Genomic DNA, 20,667 nt, shown 5'->3' on the forward strand with positions numbered 1-20,667 from the left:
ACGTAAGACTGAACATTACAGCCTACTGTATAATATAATAGGACCGACCCAAATAGAATCTACCATGCAGCTCAGATCTTTTCATCAGCTTTAATACTTCTTATATACTGGAATCAGTTTCCCTACTAATGCAATATATACCTGTACTACGAACGTTGTTTCATTCAAGCATATTACTCTTACCTTATTGTTCCGATGATTTCATATCGTTCTGTCCTTTCCGCGTGTTGTACATTATTGTTATTATAGTACCTGTTGACCTGCAGGATGTTACAGCTGCTGCTCTGTCCCTGTTTTGTTTTCTTTTTTAAGGGTGTCTTCGACTGTTTCCGGGGTTTTAATAAAGTGATGAAATCCATTTTTATTTGCCTTCATCTTGTTTTCTTACTCGGCTTTTTATACCAGTTCCCCGGTGTCTCCATCTGGTGCCTTGAGTCAGTCAAGGGTAGTGGAGGCGATAGTACTTTCCGGACTCGACACCAGGAAGTAACTTCTTTCGGATCCTAGACATCCCGGGATTCCTAGTAACGATCATAGCATGTTATCTAATGGGAAGCCTCAATTTAATAAAGGCAGACCTTTGTTCTTGTTGCGTCTGTTACAGGCGTCTGTGGTCATTACTGTTCTATTGTCCCCTGAGATCTATTGTTCACTGAAATAACGGCGTAAGCAGAGATAATGGCAAGCCGAAGAAAAGAAGCATGATTACAAGGCCCATATTTTCCTTGTCGACTGGCCGACCTGTAAGGTTGTTCGACGATCCTGTTCAAAGGGGTTGTCAACTGACTCTAGGGGTGGGTCAGCGACGTCAGGTTTAAGCACTTCCGTGTGTTGAGATGCACCTATGAGGAAACCTTATGTGTCGAGGAAGCCATCGGTTCCGCTAGGCGTGGTATAAAGGCACTAAAAGGTGACTGAGGCGACCTACTAAGATGAGGTCCATTAAGGATTCGATATTGAGAGAGCTGGTCAAGCCAAGAGCAACACAATACACAGCATGTCAAGCGACCACTGCAAGCTGTAATGATCCAGGATTTAGATAGGGTCAAGCAAATGCGCTTCGGTGGGGCGTCGCTCGGCAGCTAGTAAGCGCCTAATCCTATTGAAGGCTAAGATGACCTCATTTTTCCATGTAAGAATATATTATCACTCAATGTATGTACCAAGTTTGAACGCGTAACGAGGATAATTGACCAGTGTTTTTATTCACATGTACCTCGTTGATGAGACAGTGTTTGGCCTGTTAGGGACAACTCATTAGGACCATCTTGCCTAGCTCTGCTGCGTTTCTCGCTGGTGGTTTTATGTGCAAAACGCTGAGACTGCTTTCTTTACATACATTTGTGAGAAGCGCTTACTTGAAACAGGCGTTCGTATAAATAGTGGACGTCACTGTGATATTGTGGTATACGCAGTAGCGGTCATTTGTCGTGAGTGGTTGAAAAGACAGATGATTTCTTCTAGAACGCATTGAGCAGCCCTTGAAGTTAATAAAAAATAATAATAGTTTTAGCCTTTTTCGTTTACTCAGGCATATCGATGGTGGTGTCTAATCAGGGGGTCTTTGTTGGCTCATTCATCAGCCAGAGATCTAGCCATTCAATTCATCGCGCCGAAAAATTATCCGTTGCTATAATATGAACTGATCTCTAATAGCAAAATACTTTTTGCAGTTCGACAATCTGTTATGGGACAAAAGTGCGTTATGTTGTCGGCCGTCCTAGCTTCTATGAATACAAATCCTTTTATTCCCTTGTATGCTTCACTGGTTTTATATATTATGCAAATCAGGTCCTCAACGATATTGGCTATTGTTTTCTACCAGTTCACCATCACCACTTGGTTACAGTGTTGTTTATGGTTTTCAGCCCCACATATTCGGCTCCGTTCGACCACTGTCATCGTTTCATCGACCCTCTTTTTTTCTTGGTTTTGTTGACGATTCCACTAAATTTGTGGCCTTTTCCAGGTGCCAGTGGGCAAGCATATCTCCTCGACACTCCTAAATTATAGTCAGGCCCACACGATTACACCGGACTAAGGTATAAAAGAGTTGGTGTGAACAATAAAGACGAAGCAAGAGATCGGTCGGCCACGTAAACAGGGAACCTCGCGACGTAAGCAGTACTGAGACGCGGTTTATATCAAGGTATATTGTGGTAATTTCGCGTAGACTGGATTTACATAGTTCTGTGTCGACATTAATTTTTGGCGGCAAAATATTCTATAGAATGATGACTCGCGTGTAATTTCTCTTATTACCTCTCTCCAAAGTATGCACTCGTTAAATCAATTCAAGGAAGATACTCTTAGAAATTGCCGACAATTTCTGATTGATTCCACTGTCTTCTTCTCCTTTCGTCGGTCTAATTGAGATCGCCGGTGTATTCTACATTCAATTATGTTAACAGCAACCTTCAATGTAATACAATAGGTTTAGGCAAGGTGGTTGAAATTGCCTCCTATCTCATTATCAACTGGTAAACAAGACACCGGACTCTATCAAGATAACGTAATCAAACACTTAAAAAATTACAAATTGATGGTAGATGTTAACATACGTTGTAAATCTGTAATTACTAATAGAATCTTGACCGTGGTAAATCTATTTCCTGTAAAAGTATGAGCTCGGTTCGTTGTTATCCTTTAAGCAGGCACGTCATAGAAAAATTGCTAACAAACGAATATAGGGGATGAATTCAAGATGTCATCTAATGGCTGCAAAATCCGTTTTTCCCGTTATCAGTAGATACCTAGGAAGTTCCATAAGACAAATCGTGCCTAAGGATTACGTTTTGTTATTTGGTAGGTTTTTTTTAGGCTGTTTTTCTTTAACTGGCTTCTCGAAGGGATATGAAAAACCCCCACACAGCAGATATCCTCTAAAATACTGACGAAATACGCATTGTTTTTTTTTACACAAGCTTTATATATTTTAGGTTACACAGCAGAACGCCTGAAGTTCGCAGATCGCAAGGCCTCCATATGGTTGGGATGCGTTCATCGAGCTCCAATATGTAAACGTTGGGGTCTAGCCAGACGTCTCAAAGATTGGCGTTTCCCCACCTTCCGAGATTTTCCTTCGCCTGCTGCTCTACACAGCTATTTGGAAGCAATATTCGTGTGGCCTTTCGTCCGTGCCACAATATAAAGGTCACCTCCTTATCGGACCTTTCTGAGTCGTGTGCTATGTTATGCATAAGTATCCTTTAAGGCTGACTGACCATCCATCGACTGACTGAGGTCGACCAAAGATCCAACCAATCGAAAATACGAACAATGACGGCTTAGCCAGCCTTATTATTTACTTGAACTTAGATTACTTAGTATTTGAACTAGCAAGTGTGCAAAACACGCATAACAAAAGAGTGTTCTAATAGAAGTCGCCACACAGTAACACCGTTATTTCTCTAGGTCTTGTCTACGTCTTCGTACACTAGAAAATGTCCGCTTTGAACTGGACTTGTGCGGTAGGACAAGTCCGATCAAGACCTACTAACCACCGTTCAAACGATGACCAAGAATCGGCAAAACCTCGAAGCAGAAAGGGCAGGACGGTTGCGGCACTAGGGCTAATTGGAACTCACCTCGCCGTAGTTGGGACGAAAATTATGGAAATTAGCGGGCTAAGGGGAAAACTTAACGGGAGCCGGTACGTAAGAGCGAGCAGCGATGGTGTACAAAGCTGATGGAAAAGTCGAGACAACAATTCAAGGAAGATATATATAAAAGGAGACGACACAACCAATAAAAGCTGTTCGGATTACAATGTTTAACTAAACCTACAAATTGCTACATGTCGTCCACAACAGGAAAAAGACCGTCTTGTCTGTGAACCGTGATTATTATGGACGATACGGTCACTTTGATGGGGCCACGAAAAGAAGGCAGCAAATAAGCCTCACGAAAATTGTTTAGCCATATATATTTGATACGCCTGATATACCTGTCTTTTCGGAGAAACAGACAATGTTGGGTTCATGTTATATCTAATCAATTCAGTTTCAGTTCGATCTGATTATATTAAAGCAGCAATAGACATGCTGCATTTAGGAAGGATGAGGTCTTCGAAATTACATCTTATTTGGTGGAGTTTTCTTGTCTTAAAAAGCGAGGCACATAGATTCGAAGTTTATATCAGGTGTTATATACATGAACTCTTCGTGCACCTATTGATGGCCTTTCGTAAAATGTTGGTTTACTTTCAAGTAGTTTACTTACTTACTGAATGTTCACGAATTCGTGCCTCAGTTTATGCAGCTTCATTAGACCTAGACGACTTAGAAACTACTACTAACCAACCAAAGTTACTTTTCTACCACTTGTTTCCAACTTGCAGACTGTATATCTGAAATGTTTTCCTTTTCGCAGTCCAAGTTTTCTTCTTCTTCAAAAAAAGAGACATTCTTCAAAAACTCGTTTTTTGGCAGGGCACAATAGAATTCCACGTTCATCACACAGCTCCTAGCGAATTACAGTGGCCGTTCGATACGAAATTCGATGTTCAATGTGAGCTACAACTGGATCTTCACCTAACGATTCACCGATCTTCTGAGAACAAACCCTAATCAATGACCTTATACGAGACGTTTTAAACGACTTCCAGGTGTTAAAAACTCTAGTAACACGGTTCCTTGAGAACGAAATCATCAGTGTAGTATGAAAAAGTTTTTCCACTGAGCCATTTTTGTGCGATAAAAAATCCATAAGTACCTTGAACAAATCATGATACATCGACTGTACTTTTTATTGTCTTCACGACGAAAACCAGTTATCAGCTTTCATAGTTGTATTTACTAAACGTTTTTGAAAACATCGTGCCGCTTCATAGTTATTATAGAAAACACCGGGGAACGAACTCGCTGATATTTATTTAAAAGTCTAATCTCTCGAACATGAACGTTGTTTTGTCGACACCAGTGAAATTCTGCTGACCGATATCTCCCTCAGCTCAACTTGGTCCTATAGAATCATAGATGGGCTGCTCGTCCACAAGGTCGTATCATGGACATGAACAGCTCGTAGCTCAATCACAGCACTTGAGTGTCGAGATTTTTGCCGAATTTAACGGCTCATTGGACAGACCACGCTATGTCCTGAGCCACTGAAACGTGTTTTATTTTCTAGAGAAACTATTTCTATAGTATCGCTATTTTGAGTAAAAACACCGCAAACGTTCTAATGGTGTAGAAATGCTTTGTGTGATTGTTTATTATCGTAATATTCCAATGTGTAATAATTGTTTATTTTTATTTTCTGCTTTCTTATATTCTTGTTATTATAATATTTAATTTTTGCAATTATTGTTGCTAGCATCGGTACCATCCATCTTCATATACCTTCTCATGTAGCACTGCTGGTAGTAACACTCTTTAACCGCAACGTTATATGAACGCTGCTGTCACCTTTGATTCTACTCAGTTATTATAATAATGTCCCTCTTTTTCCATGGCTGTAAATTGTCACGTTGCCCCCTTGGTGATCGTACGTACTAAATTCGCTTTCACATTTACGAATGGGCCAAGACTTGTTTTTTATGCATCGCTGTTAACAGCGCCGCGTCTCGATACGCTTTGCGCAATCGTCGAGGAAAGCTTCTACTTATTAGAACGATGTTTTTCGGCAGTATGTGTGGTCATATGACAGAAGCGCTCATATAGACGGTTCCACTAACTCAACGGTTATTCCCTGATTTAGGACAGCGGACAGCGTACTTTGGAAACCCCCCAGATTCGATTACAGACACGTTTCCTATCTGATGTTTAACACCGTGAAGCTATGCCCTGCTGTACGGTAGGCTGGCTATTTGTCAGATCCGTGACGCGCCGCTGTGGCGGCGCCGTGTAATTATCGCTTATATAGGTATATATATGCAGCATGCTTGGATTGAATGCGTGAACCCCTTCAAATATAGCGGATGAAAGCGCACGCTCTGATTATCACTCACAGACACATTAAGGGTTCTCGATTGTTTACGCTACGTGTGTAGCCCGAAATTAGTTAGCATTAGGCTTGCCATGGCAATGCTTCGGCTAGAACTGAGCAGATCGGCTCTAGACGAAGTTGTCGAACTGCTAGACGGATATGCTAAAGCTACCGCGGCTGTTCCATGCAAAAATACTTTCAAGCACGTTGGAAATGCTGCGTCTTCGTTTGTGCTGGCCTAACTCTCGAACAGCGGCCACTCGTCTCAACAAGCTCTCAAGAGCTGACTGAAGATCAGTGGAGCCTTCTTGTGCGGCCGACACCTCGACGAAGTCTGAGCTCACTTCACGCCCTGGTGGCCAGCGTGGATGAAGAGGCGAACATGCAAGATAGCAAAACGTTTAGTGTACATGTCGTCGCCACTAGCAGTACGTAAATCATACATAGCCAATAAAAGGAATAAAGATCAATGTACCAAATAAACCAACCAAACAAGATCTACTTTGTCGACAGCTGTTATTGTTATTACTATGATTGCGAAATGACGTTAGTCAAGAACTCACTGTAACGTGTCAACAAAAGGATTTTGGCATCGAAGTACGCAATCGTTCTCGTGCGCTTTGGCACGCTTACCTTCCTCGGTCTCAACTTCGCGTTTGTAGTTGAGATCGCAGCAGTTAGCTACAAGCAGGAGCGGCGTTTCGGGACAGCGTTGCTCCAAGGACGTCACCAGCTCGGCGGCTTGATCAAAACTTCGCCGACTAATGATCGAATAGATAACCAGAAGAGCATCAGCATTTTCGATGCTGTGCGTGTGGCTACACTGTTCAAACTGAACGATGTAACCAGAGTACAAAAGTTAGCTGGCAAAATGATTACTCTCGTATTAATTATTATTTGGCTGGAACAAAAGTTGTTCCACTGAATTCGAAATTTTTGCGCTCAGAACATTATCGTGTTATTAATGTAGTTTTTAATTTCGGTTCAGCAGTCTGCCTTTTTCTGCAAACATCGTATCTCAGAGCGTATCACAATTCGGGTTGGCTACAACGAACAATCTGAAGCTCCACTATGGAAACTTTATTATGTGAAGGTCTGCAATAATTATCTGCCGCTGCTGCCACGAATATAAAATTCGTTTTAAAAAAAAACGCTAGCGAAATTCAAAGAAAAATTACTCTGGAAAAAAATTTTACATTATCGAAAGGATAGGCCCTTAAGTGAACAGTCGAGCGAAAACTCAGCCGATGCTTCTGTTCTAAATCCTGATATTTAATGACATCTCATATATTGAGATCGTTATGTCAAGCGAAATTTAAATAGAATTAATGAGTAATAGAGAATCGTTATTATTGACGTTCCTAAAGCGCATAATATAAACTTAACATTTTTAAAAGGTCCACTCCTATAAAAAGACCCAATTCGAAAAAAAAATCAGTAAATTATTGTTTGAGTTCTCTTTTTCTGAGACATTTTACCTCGACATATCTGATTAGCACGTATGAGTATTTCTATCTCATGAAATTCTGTCTCCAATTTCGATAAGCAGACATTCGAAGCCTTTGAACAATTTACGTTACAGTTTATCATCTTATTAGGGAGTCGAGACGATTGTCTTTGACTTTATGAAAACCCCATAAGGATCAGGGTCGTTTTCGTGTTTCAGCTAGGCTTTGCCTTTGCTCTTCACATCTCTTCCTCCTTCCGTCACAACTTCCTAGGACGCCATGGTGCATCCTAAATGTGGAAGGGCGTTTCACCCAAGTCATAGTGGAATAATTGTACGGAAAAAGGCGTTGCAGAGCAGGGGGTCTATGGCTCCATCATGGTGTGCGCGTCACACATTCGACCCATGGTTCGATTACGATTTCACCTCTGAAACCGGGTGGCGTTTGCTATCAAGATCGTCTTTATGCAAGCAGCCGTTTGCTGAGTCAGAACACTGCTCCACCAAGCTCCTCTGCTTTGTTGGGTAGTAGTGAATTCGGGCGCCGGGAGCAACATCGCAGGGAGTCGGGACGCGGTTCGAGCTAACTGGTTAAGCGACCTTCAGACAAATTTGAAGCTGAGACGTGCAAGTCCAACGTAAAATTGGATAAAGCCGAGTGAAGGCAACCGATAGGGGCAATTTAGCCCTTGGTCGGCATACAGTGTTGGCATGCAAGTGGCAGTCAATTGTCACGATGGAGGTACGAGGTGACGATTTAAATAGAAAATGTTGTTCCTGTTGGATCGCATTTATTTCGTCTGTGGTTAACATTCCCTCTAGAGACTCGTAGCGTATTTGTGACGCGAACCAAAGAATGAACGTGTACCTACCAGTCTATAGAAGCATTTTAATTCGCTTATTCTAGCTTACGTTCCTCGACCGTCATTAGCAGACGGTATTTCGATCAGTCATTTCTAACATTAGCTAAGGAAGCTCCTAGAATACTATCAAATGCTAAAATAGAAGAATGCCTTTACGTGGCATCTGAGCCTTGGACAACTATCGAGGGTCAGAATAACGTAATGTGCGTATTTTACATTAGAAAAAGATCTCTCCTTATAAATTTGTGTCAACATGAAACCGATTAAACTAGTTTTTTACTAGCTGAAAAAAGGTTCAAGGTTATAGTAGGATTGGGTAGACTGGACAGCGAGGAACAGAACCATAAGCTTATACATGTATATAGAATGGAAACGAAATTTTTCCTTAATTTAATTAAAGGTGACTGACCGCCTATGTGGACCGTCAGAAACCCACGTGGAAATTAGCCTTGCGAGCAGCTTAGGTAGGTGCACACATATGCGCGCCTACGTACGAGGCAAATTCGACACACTCACTTCCGGGTTTGTCGCCACCTAACCTCCCAGGTACAGAATAAGTAAAGCGGACAAAGGACAAAACTAGAAACGATATTGGATGTTTCTGAACAGAATAGCACCTTGTTTTACAAAACGCAATAACACAACGCTCATTTGAAAGGGGCATAGAAAAGGAACATATTTGCGTACAAATCTTTCACCTTTACGCTGTTCGTTGTGCGTCTATCGTATGACCTGATAGACGTTCACCCGTAAGACAAACAGGATACAGCAGGGCAACTGAAATTTGCTTTGCTTGATTTTTCGTTCGGAAACCTTGATCAGTCCCAATACACGGCTAGCAACAGTAGTTGCTACTACATGTTAGTATTTGTCGTTATAACCCTGGGCGATTTTTGGCCAGTTTGAGTCTTTAAGCTGGAAGACGAAGCTTGAAGCAGATCGATTGCTGATACAGTCAAAGAGAGACTCACGCTAACTTTGTGCTCCTCGTGCATCTCCAATTCGAACGACTCATCGGCGATGCCTAACGTCCTGTGATGGACCTCCTTAGCGTGATGGTGCGGATCGTGGAAGAATTTGTCGTACATTAGCCGCGTGATGCAAGCTGCAATTACGCAATGAACAAGATGTGGACAAACGATGCGATCAAAGCCTTATCCTTGTTTCTTCCTCAGAATAATTTTAAACTTACAATTGAAACAGTATTACACCCGTAAATAAATACATTTGTACTTGTGACATAGGGAAATCCATTGCATCTGCAGTTTCAATATATATATATATATATACGTACATGGCACAAATGCCATATAGATTTCTTAGATAAGCATAAATGATTATAGGCTTTGAACATCGACTGGCATCGTGCTAACAGCGCCATAGTATCTCTTAAGGGCTGAAGGCCTCACGTTTCTCCTTCGCAAAGCCTGCAGTTTGCAGCAAGCCTTCCTAGAACGGAAACCGGTTCGGTAAGCCTTACGATCAGATGCGGGCGCCTTCAGTCGGTAGCATTCCAAAGAATGTCATTTATTGTTAAACATTTAAGATGTGGCGCAGACTAACCGGAAGCTTTCAGTTCTAATTTCCCCGAATCAATTGCAAATCCGCGTGACGCAGATAAATTGTACAACAGCAACAAATATCGAAGGAAACAGTGGCAGTTTTCCAAAACATTCAAATAAATGTAAAAAGCTGGCGGCCCTGTCCAGCACGAAACGAATTAGGCCTGCGTTCAATTCACGACTAAATCATTCCACTAAAGGTTCTTATGCTTAGCAAATCTATACAAGAGAATGATTAAAAAAGGCTAAGTTAGGAGTGCGCAGTTTCTACCATTTGCTGACTATTATCTATATTCCACTGTTTACTGTAAAAAAAATTATTTTTTACTCTTGCACAGACAGTACTAAAGAAGAGGCAACAAGCTGTCTGGATTATTTCCTGTAACCATTTACTTGACCGTCACAAACACTATACAGTGACATAACTGGCACTTCATTAAGTAATGATTTTTTCTTAGTGAAGCAACCATTTAAATAAAACGATAGAATAATTAGAGGATTTCATATGCTTAATAAAAACTATCCTTTGCAGGACTATCACAGTAAAATGAATTTAACCCCCTATTTGTGTACCTACTACAGTGTGTGTGTACTAGCATTCTTAACATAAATAATTCATGGATTTAAGAAATGTATTTCTACACACGTGCGTAACTAAAAGAGATTTCAAATGCATTGTCAAGCTACAACTGTCACCCATGAGTACGATAAACCTATCAACGAACAGACGTTGTATTGAAATAACCTTAGGCATAAAAACTCATGTAGGTTATACTAAATGTAAAGGATTAAAGAAAAAAATGAAAACCCTTTATACACGCAAACGCGATAATTAAGAATCGCGTTGTACATTGTGACACGAACTTCTGCGTATCAGTCATAGAAACAATTTACTATTTGGTTATCAGGTTCTATCACTCAACAATGTACTGGCTCACGTAGAATCGATAATTTTCCACACCTGTTTTGCCAACTCCTTTGCCACCGAGTACCGAAATCCTCACTTTATTGGTTTTCGCTTTTGGCGTCATATTTTCACGTACGCCTTTACAATTATTCGTATAATCTATCCGTGTGTGCAGATATCAGTCACGTCCAATCATACACGTCCAATGCCTTGCTTGTCGGACGCACGTATAGACCCATGCGCTGTTTGAGGTCCAGCGTAAACAGTACGCAAGCAAACGCACGTGTTTCGATTTTATACCCCGACTAATCCCAAGGAGAGGGTTCCCGCAAAAACCCTCTCCATTCGTGGGGTTCTACGGCCAAAAAGAGCTCAGCACTTGTTTAGGAAAGGGTATCGGCGCGTTAAAGAGGGACAGCCTACCCGACGTCCGATATAGCTATCCTTGTTCTGTTGCCTGGCTGCCACGTACCAGTTTCTGCAAAGAGGAAGCCCGTAGTGCCGTGTCAGGGCCGACGAGCGTGGCAAGTGGCTCAGCCTATTAAGAAAGAAACAGCGAACAAAACACGGTCAATGCAAAGCTCGCACGAACGTGTTCCGCCGATCATAGCCGGAGATTTCTGGGTGGGGGGAATTGCCCATGGTAGTCTGACCATCAGTCTATTGCTGACGAACACGAATAAGGGGAAGTGTTCGGAGAAGCACCAGACACCCTGAGGCAGTGCAATGCCCGAAGCACTGTACCCAGGGCACTACGACTGCTACGATTTTTGTAACCATCATTGATACTGTTTTATGGAACGAACCAAGAATAACTTCACCAGTAAAATTTTAATCCTGGCTGAGCCTGTTTTCTTTTTTCTCCTCACCACGAAACAATTATTTCCTCTCAATCATTGCATCGTATCATACTGATGCATCTGGAGATTCCCGTGATAGGTTAGTGGGAAACCTATATGCTTGCTGGTCTTAAGGACACGTTGTGGTCTAGGTTCGAATTCTGGCGTAAACACACGATTCGTGCTGGGAGCTAACAGCCCGGTGGAAGGCGGTACTGGACGTAAAACTCGAAACGTAGAGAGGTGGTTTAAATAATACCAACGGTAGAACTATTATGGTATAGAATTCACGCCAGTGAACCCAAAGAAAGTAGTTGTCCACTTGTGCTAGGATTTTTGCCATGCGCCTCGGACGATATTGAAACAGTCCGGTGTGTAGCGGTCTAGGCTTGTTAGTCATCAGCGCTCATTCCTAATCAACGAACAATTAATCTAATCCGTTATACGAATTCATGGGCATTCGCAGTCAATACAACGCAGTCCAGTGTTTTACGTAACGACAGTGGTTAAGCAGAAAATAATATTATCACTGCGATGATGGATAAATCATAAATCAGAAAACGTCTTTTGGAAAGAATTACCTTGATGCCCGTATCAGGGCAACTCTGCGGAGGTCAGCTCGTAGATCGGATTATGGTACTGTAGCAAAGCCAGCCAGGTAAATTTCCCGCGCATATAGGGTATGCACCATTTAACAGACAAACAGATTTCGAAAGTTGCAGAAAACCCAGTTCTTATTCTTTCTTTGATGATGATTTTAACCAGGTAAGACGTCGAATACTCATCGAAATTTCGTATTGTCTAGTTGTTAATTTCGAATTCATCATTTATCGTGCATTAAAACGCACATATGTATAATAATATTTAGGGCAAAGCTTGATCAACGCAGTGATAGTTGGCAAAATCTCAAAAGAAGAGATAGCGGTCAGATTTATGGAAGCGCATGTTATCACAGACTATTGCGCAAGATAAAAATCTAATTCAATAAGCAAATCTTAAACTATGCACCATTATTTACAAGCATTGGTATAATATTTATGGCTTGACTCCATGAAACAGACCTGCCGATTGAGAGGAAGGTAGAAAACGATTTCATTGATCATGGAAACGCGACACTGGTCATAAAAGAAAGTCCTGTGGGACGTTCCAACCTGTTCTTTGTTACACTCGCAATGAATCGACGACTGGATAAGAAATTATTGATTCAGTTGCTAGAAAACAGACGCTTATGGCAAATACACCGTGGGTAAATTCGTACATCCTTAGCTGACCTAGTTTTCGAAGGCTCCCATTCAGCGTAACATTGAGCAGTGACTTATTATTACCTTTCTAGGAAATATCAACCACTCGTAGAATCTTAGTCCACTGTCCGCGAATAACAGCCGAGACCTCACGGCTCTTTCCCTAATAGTGGTTCCACTGTACTGATCTGTGATTTCAAATTATCGCGCGCGCATTAGCGCACCTTAACGAGATAACCTTTTTGCGCTGTTTCCTGGTCAGCCACGCGGAATCGCTTCTGGAGTTAGTTAAAAAGTAATCTGTGCGAATGACTGGATCAAAATGCTGCCTAATTCCTTCAGCCTTGTGACCTCGAACCTAAACAAACTTGCAACCCGATCTGAAGGTGCCAATAGGTTCCAAATGTGAGTACGTTGCCCCGGGCCCCTTAAAACAGATGCCAGTCGAGATACAATGGTGATATAATCTAGATTATTATTATTGATTAAACTATATATCTATATCATTATTATCGACAAAACCTTTGGTAGCGACAGGACTTCGATGTAACATTTACCCTAAATAAACATATTATATATGTTTACTTAGGCTATCAACTCAAAATCGTTATATGACTTCGAGTTGATTGGAACAACTGATATTCAACATCTTTTGATGTTTTCAGTTTCACATATGACTACAAATGAATCGTTCGACAAGTTGGGCGTCCACTTCACTTTCTTTTATCTAATAGCTACAACATTACACTTCGCCTGTTATTTATGTTTTCATAGTCGCCATTTAATCCAACAGCAGTTGTATCTCGGTGCGTCATTGCCACTTCCCTGCTTTCGGTGCATATGTAAACCCTTACATGTAATCTAAGGTTTCGGTTGTTACAATGCTTACTCGTAGCGAAACGGCGAAATCTAAAACTGTAATCACGAATGACGCGCTCAGTATTAGAAGTGGATATAATATAGGTTTTCTATGAGAACGCCATGAATACTTTTTTTTTGTGTCCGTTTGTGTACTTATGTCTACTCAGGCCTTTTTGTTCACTATTTTTTATATATTATTTTCTAAAATACTTAATGGCCAGTCTGTTCATCATCATCTCGTGCTTTATACAACCTTAGAAAGCGAAATTGTGCAGGTCTCCTGTGCAAGTACGGTGCATATTAGCTGCCGCTTCATTTATGTAGTTAACTTGGAGCAAGCACAAAGAAACAAAGAGAATATATTTAACTGACACTAGTATTCCCTGACAGACGATTCACCATAGCAAGCTCCTATATCGAACAAATTCCTTAGACCTATGTTGATCTCAAGCTTTCAGCTTAAGCAGATCACATAGTCTATGTGGGTCTGCAACAACTTAGCGGAACACGCCATGCTTGCTCACCTCAGAGATAACTGGCCTAGCATATATCGGTCTTGTTTGTTATTTTACCACTTTACGGAAATGAGTACCACTGAGTGTAAGACGTTCGAGTCAAAGACAACTTTTTCTTGTTGACGCACTCATCGAGCCTCGAAAACGATTTGAACTCAATTCGATAAGGCGTAACTTGTAAGCGCTTTATTAACCGCGAAGTCCATGCAGCCTCGACCAAAAAATGACTGCAAGGTTGCAAAATAGGTTGAACCCCTTGGCTTCGCCTTAAATGAGGTATCCCATTGTGTGAACGACACATATAGCAAGATCCTGAACTGCGAACAAATTGTGAAAGGTGCGATAGAGCTTGGCAAAGATTTTTCCATTGGGACCATGGAATTTTAAAGTGTTATTTTATCGCTCGTTTTATAAATTAGAAAAATTGATGATTGTGTAGAAAGCATCGCAAGTCTATGAAAATGAGGCCATATACGCGTCGAAAAGACTCTTCATCTCATACTCATTGTGGTAGGTGGATCAAGTAAGCACGACATTTTATGTAACGGTTACCTGCCCTTTTCCTTTCTGACAACACCAGGCGGAATAATTCAAAGGATGTTGCAACAAGAAACTGCCAGCTTAAATTTCATTATCCCAACCGGCCATTGGGTTATACCGATCGAAAGCATAAAGGCTTATCATCATGCGAATGCTCCTCTTAGAGTCATCGTCGGCTATAATGGAAACTTCTTAAATAGTTCCATTTTTAGAATTAAAGGCCAACAATGGTGAATGCACAATCATTTTCATTTCACTTCAAGTCTGTATAAGATTCTTTTCTATATGCAACGCAGTCCCCACAAATCCCCAATCAGGACAGTGCTTGTCGTATTACTGCATTTTTCTCAAGTGAAATCTATCTGGGTTTTGCGGTAAAAAAAGTGCTTTGCTGATAAAGTGCTTTTTTTAACCCAACTCAATCATCCCTTAAAGGCCCTGTTGGCTTTTTGAATATTAGAAGATTGTAGGATTTGCAGTTGATGATACTTTGAGCCGGTTTTGTTAAATCTCTTGAAAGAATCGAGAAACTACATGAGTGAGAGCCCTAGCTGTTTTAATGCTAGAAAGAATTTAACGACTACCCCAAATTTATTCGTCCCACAACCTTGAAATGAACGAAGCTAGAAGTGAACGCCTTCTGGATGTCGAGAAATGTTTCATTCTGCTGTAACAAGTTTTTCCGGATATTGCCTCCGATGCAAGCGTTAGACTGTTACATAGGTAATTTTTGCTACTATTGTTAGACTTTTACTATTACTTATAGGAATTTGACTACAAAGACATTCGCTTACATTGGACGTACAATAATTTTCTCGGCCGTTCCTCAGTGTTCATTATCACTTATCGGTAAAAAAATATCATGTCTATATGGAATCAATTACTTTTTTGATGATAAGAAAACTTCTTGACAATGCGCGCTGTATTTAAAACAGTAGTTCGAAAAATAATGGAAGTTGCACCTGTTGCAGCTAAGTATACTTGCGTAAACTTGAGAAGATGGCTCGCAGAGGTGAACTTCACACTGTTCGCGTTACAGGCGAACAAAGTAAACGACACAGAGGCCGGCCCCGAAAGAAGTCGCTTCGCGGTTCATGCACTCTTGATAAGGCTGCCCCCCCGAGCGCTAATGTTGGCAAACGCCATTCACGTGACGCTCCAGATCCTTCGGTATGTAGTAAAAATTAAAGGCAAACAAGACGGAAATTATTCGCCTTTATAAATCAGCCCCTTATTACATTCATATCAAAGTCGTAACGGTAGTGTTTCCACTTTGGCTACAGCGGCGCGATTCAATACACGTACAGAACCTCTTATCAGGTCTTTTTCTACAACGAAGCTGGCGTAAAAGCAAGAAAGAGATGATTATCCAATTATTAACTTCTGCAATACGCTCACATTTACGCGTCCATCCTGTGTAACAAGGACGTCATAGGATTTTTTTATGCACTGTTCTTGTTCAGTTGTTTGTTGTCTATAGATAATCGTAAAGAAAAAATGCAACAGTTCATGTAGGTCTAAGGCAGCACAGTCTACTGCTGATTACTTTAAGGAATCATCCTGGCTTTTAGCCAAAGCACGACAGTTTGGTGTATTGCTTGTGGGCAATGACTAAGAGTAAAACCCGGGGTAGCTTTTAGCTCAGTTCCGAACTTTTCACAGTTAATACATTTCGCCATCATCCCACAATTCCCACACTTAATATAAGTGGATTTAGATGACGGTAACACTTGCCGCAGCCGTGATGTGACCTACAACAAGCTTGCACTTTTCCATTATAGCCGACTCACGATTAAGTTGCATCGTATTTAAAAACTTCACACTACTAATTTAATCACATTAGCTTTTGGAAGTAGCGCATGATAAGAAACTGGAGAAGACAACAAAGTTAAATCTTTGTGGACTCTTTTTTGTGAAACTAATAATAATGCTATACATGTACCACAACAAGGCTAGTTTTTGTGCGTAATGTCAGTCAATGACTGAGCATATGTTCAGCTATAATATAATTATAGATTGTTATTATATTTAATTATATATAAATAATTGTAGATTGTGTCCGAACACAAAATTAAGTTGGTGGCTTTAATAAACATGCGATGTCTCCTCCCTCCATGTGATCTATTATTTTGTTTGACTGCTTTACTACGATGCCATTTCGAATTTCAAACATATTCTGAAAACGGAAGGAACGGATTTAAATAGTTACACGAGAGCAATTTCCTACCTGCATAGGTTGTTATTTTCGGAAATGAAGGAGCGCGGTCGTTTGCCTCATTGGTGGACCTAGCTCAAAATCTAGCATTGCCAAAGATAAATCTTGCTTAGGGGTGGGTTGCTCGTGTGTAGGTAACTAAGCTAAATCGGTCAAGAAATCCGTCTCCTGTGTAGTTTGAATTGGAAAAGCTAAAAAGAAATTAATTAGACTTAATGGACTCGTTAGTGCGCGTACGGCCTTTGCTCGAGGTTTTGTTCGGTATATTGCCTATCCAAACGTAAACATGTTTTTTTCAAATGTATGCTTTATTTTCTCCAAATATACACATATTCTACTGACTTTTCCCATCACTGTGTATACGCGTTGGGCCACGGTGTCATAGGTCGCGCATTTAAGTCTAATCTGCCTTAATGTCCTATTAGGTTTCCGAAACAGTCCGAAAATTGCGACTCGCCTTAGTCAAGCCACCAAATGTATCCACCATGAACGACACATTAGTTTCGGCTCACGAAGATCTAGAAGCCCACGTAAAGATGGACAGCTCTGAGCCTACTTGCGAATTGCATAGAACGCGGGGGTAAGCACAAAACTACGTATACGGGCTTCTTGTAAAGCCCATAGTAAAACAACTGAATGCATTTGCGAAAATGCCTATTTGTTTTTTTTTTTTAATTATCTAGGCGGACTTTGCGTACTAGGCTCCTTGTGTCTGTCCTTTCTATGTCTAGAGTGGCCAAGCGGGATAAGTGGGCACGTAATATCGGCAATAAGGCTTCAACTAAAGATCCCAAGCCTACATTATCAGATGTAACTTGGCTTTCGTCAAAACCGTACATATCGTCGAAAGCTCGTAGGATATCCAATGAAAAAGAAGAAACCATTCGAAACAAACGGAAGATCTCGACCGGACAAGAAAATGGCCTTTGTACCGAAGTTGAACAACACCGAAAAGAATCAAAACAGCTCAGATCGGTTGTGGCGAAACAAAAAAAGAGTAAAAAAGTTGACTTGAAAGTAGACACACAAATGGCTCAACAAAAAGTCCAACCCAACGATTCGAATGCCGTAGAACTCGACATAGTCCACTGTGTTTGCGGGACAACGTCACGAGACGGTATGATCATGCAGTGTGACTCGTGTTCGGCATGGCAGCATGGGAAATGCTTTGGTGAGTAACGACCAATGACGAATAACACTAAAAGCTTACTGAATTCTATGCCAATGAATCGTTTCAATATCATGTTACTGTATGTCCGAATCTTCCCAGTCTATATTGTTAATTCTTGAGAATAGTAGAACCTTATGTTTATTAATGCAGGTGTCACCGACCCTACTACCCTTCCATCACGATACCTATGCCAGGCTTGTGTGAACGGACGTCGAGTGTGGGCTTCGCACTCCTACAAACAAGCGGCCTTTCGGACGTTAAGCGATGGTTGGTTGCCCCCCTTCACCCCGGTCGATACAATAGGATCTTCGAAACATTTCGCAAACTTGGCAAGAATTTCTAATGTCCTATTTAGGCTCCGCGATATGCTTCATGCCATAGATCTTCGAGTCCAAAAGATACTTGAAATGGGTATGTGTTACCGATTACGTTAGGCGCTCGTACGTTTCTGCGTGTATTTTTCGAGAGATCGCGAGAAATAAAACACGTATATGAGGTGGTGAAAGTCTAACTTTGACATCTTATTAGCCTGTTTTACGCGCGAAACGCAAATTGTTCATATACTAGATATTTGCTATACAAAAGTTCTATGATGAATGATTCGTTAATAAATTATTGACAACAGACTGGCGCATTTGCCGCTAGGCGATGGCCCATTGATATTGAGCCCGGATGGGTATTTGAACATAACTATTCCCTCTAATCATGATGCCTACTTACCTTTAATAATCCGTTTAGAAAAATCTGTGCGATCCAGAAAAAGCATGTTATAATATACTCTACTATATTGGACTAAAACTATCTAAACTATTGGACACCCACCGCTATAGCTTATAGGCTAAGTTATAGCGGCGGGTCTATCATAGAACTCTATCGTAGCCAGTTCCATTCCTGTTGTCCTTTTCCTGATGAAATCGGTTCTATCTATATAGCACACTTGAACTGAATGAGTTAAACGCAAACCAGCTTAGTCTTAGTCAAATTGTTTGTCTGTCTAACACCGCACTGGCTTCAGGATCACCGGCGGATGAAACATATGGTCGATTGGCTGCCGAGGCCGTGGATGCCGCCCGAGTTCAGTGGGCCATGGATGCGTGTGAGACCGTTCTTCGGAAATCAGAACGCGAAACTGAGATTCGACATCCTCCCATTATCATTGGCAAAGATGATACGGGCATACAGTTGAAAGCTGCAGATATCGTCAAGGATCTAGGGATAGTACAACAGCTAATTTTATACAGCACAATTAAATGCGATTCTCCCGCTGAGCGTGGTTGGGAGAAAGAACGTAACAATTTTTTGAGCCAATAAAATGATCCGTGAGGCCGATTGTCGAATGTCAGCGGTAATTTTCTGGACTGAAGCCGCGCCCTGATGAACTTCGCCGTCGTTTGGCCTTTCCTAGATGTAATGCTGTCGGTCGAACTATTGTTATAAAAAAAGAAATCGAAATATTAATATGCATGATATATAGAGTGAGGTAGCTTTAAGATGTTGAAATCGTTATCGATTACTACTCGCTGGCACTCGATTTTACCGCTGTGTACGATCGTTGAGCGAATCACATGCCTACGTACACATACGACTCATTTCGGCTTGTTTTAGCTTAGCCAATCCGGATAGATTTTTCGCATCTGCCTCATCTTGTACATACCTATTTTTGGAGACTGTAATAAAAACATGGTAAGTTTGTTTCTTTCCTCTTGTTGTTTTCAATTATGTAGGTTATTAGGCCATGCGTAACAGTAAACAGTAGTATCAATATTATTTTCTTTTTCTAGCAACTCCGTAAAGTGCATCCTAAAAGTATTTGCCTTCAGCGACCCACGTTGTGCAGTAAATATGTATTGTTCACGAACTGAACAGACGGACGCCTGCAAAATGCATAAAAACAAATATGAAATTTCGAGAAATCCTCTGGAATCGACCGACAGGCAACACCAACAAAGGCTTTTCAGCGCTTCCAGTCGCTGTACGATTAAAGCTATTATTCCAATGCGCAAGAGAAAATCGTGAATGAATTTTCATTTTCCGATGGTCCAGCCAACTTCTATACAAAATGTTTACCCAGATTTCGTTCTCTTCTGCAAAGCGTTCAGCTGACGACTACAGTCGATCGTCATACAGCTGAGAACCCTTGAGGACGCTGTGTGCTTGGCCAAGGTTCCTACTTCGTTGATTTTTTATACGGCCCCTCTGGTTGCATTGTTTGGCAATATTTAGCAACTAGTAAACAGACACTAAGGTTTTGGTAAGGGGTTTTACTAGAGAAGCATTTTGGGCAGGCTAGAAGATGCAGATGGAGATCTTCAGGCACGCACACTGTTGCGTACTCTGTGCTGGTGACATAACGTGTTCCTTCAGCTTCAAATTCGCCAACCTGTACATTATTCATTTGTGCTGGAACGGCGCAAAACAACAAGTAAGTCAAAGCCTTTTGTGTTCTCCCTCTTCGGCGCCCTCATTGATCGACATTAAGCAGCGTAGCGTCGGCGCCCCACTTTTTTGCGCTTACATCTTACTGCTCTATTGTTCATTATGGCGAAACTACAACCGGCGGTTGGTGTCAACTGGATGAGCT

General features: G+C 41.2%; 2 protein-coding genes across 10 annotated transcripts; one reads left to right on the top strand and one right to left on the bottom strand.

Annotated features, from left to right (window-relative positions):
- Positions 1–5,144: 5,144 nt before the first annotated feature.
- On the bottom strand, positions 5,145–12,968 carry LOC111245704 (ras-like protein family member 11B). Of its 4 annotated transcripts, XM_022794379.2 has the most exons (5): positions 12,605–12,831; positions 12,125–12,182; positions 9,207–9,340; positions 6,559–6,757; positions 5,145–6,277 (listed from the first exon to the last, which is right to left on the bottom strand). In XM_022794379.2, the coding sequence occupies exons 3-5, from the start codon at positions 9,321–9,323 to the stop codon at positions 6,075–6,077; spliced, it is 519 nt and encodes a 172-aa protein (XP_022650114.1). In that variant the 5' UTR covers positions 9,324–9,340; positions 12,125–12,182; positions 12,605–12,831; the 3' UTR covers positions 5,145–6,074. The 4 variants fall into 4 exon arrangements, with proteins under 4 accessions (XP_022650114.1, XP_022650115.1, XP_022650116.1 ...); XM_022794380.2 differs by lacking the exon at positions 12,125–12,182; XM_022794381.2 differs by lacking the exons at positions 12,125–12,182; positions 12,605–12,831 and adding an exon at positions 12,869–12,968 and having other exon boundaries at positions 5,146–6,277.
- LOC111244558 (uncharacterized) lies at positions 12,875–19,786 on the top strand. 6 transcript variants are annotated; one of them, XM_086980499.1, is made up of 6 exons: positions 12,875–13,189; positions 15,672–15,870; positions 17,341–17,495; positions 17,599–18,086; positions 18,237–18,353; positions 19,102–19,786. In XM_086980499.1, exons 2-6 carry the CDS (start codon positions 15,700–15,702, stop codon positions 19,395–19,397), a joined length of 1,227 nt encoding a protein of 408 aa, XP_086836625.1. In that variant the 5' UTR covers positions 12,875–13,189; positions 15,672–15,699; the 3' UTR covers positions 19,398–19,786. The 6 variants fall into 6 exon arrangements, with proteins under 6 accessions (XP_086836625.1, XP_022647519.1, XP_022647523.1 ...); XM_022791784.2 differs by having other exon boundaries at positions 12,885–13,189; positions 18,237–18,497; XM_022791787.2 differs by having other exon boundaries at positions 12,889–13,189; positions 15,740–15,870; positions 18,237–18,497.
- The last annotated feature ends 881 nt before the right edge of the window (positions 19,787–20,667 follow it).

Source organism: Varroa destructor, unplaced genomic scaffold (genome assembly GCF_002443255.2).
Source record: "Varroa destructor unplaced genomic scaffold, Vdes_3.0 BEIS01000002.1, whole genome shotgun sequence".
NCBI lineage: Eukaryota > Metazoa > Arthropoda > Arachnida > Mesostigmata > Varroidae > Varroa > Varroa destructor.

Coding starts and splice junctions, on each gene's coding strand:
- LOC111245704 (XM_022794378.2), bottom strand. CDS start 10,828: ATGACGCCAAAAGCGAAAACCAATAAAGTGAGGATTTCGGTACTCGGT. Junction 6,758..9,206: donor ACGAGGAGCACAAAGTTAGC/GTGAGTCTCTCT, acceptor TACATCGTTCAG/TTTGAACAGTGTAGCCACAC. Junction 6,278..6,558: donor CGAAGTTGAGACCGAGGAAG/GTAAGCGTGCCA, acceptor GCTGGCCACCAG/GGCGTGAAGTGAGCTCAGAC.
- LOC111244558 (XM_022791784.2), top strand. CDS start 15,700: ATGGCTCGCAGAGGTGAACTTCACACTGTTCGCGTTACAGGCGAACAA. Junction 18,087..18,236: donor GCAGCATGGGAAATGCTTTG/GTGAGTAACGAC, acceptor TTATTAATGCAG/GTGTCACCGACCCTACTACC. Junction 18,498..19,101: donor CCAAAAGATACTTGAAATGG/GTATGTGTTACC, acceptor CACTGGCTTCAG/GATCACCGGCGGATGAAACA.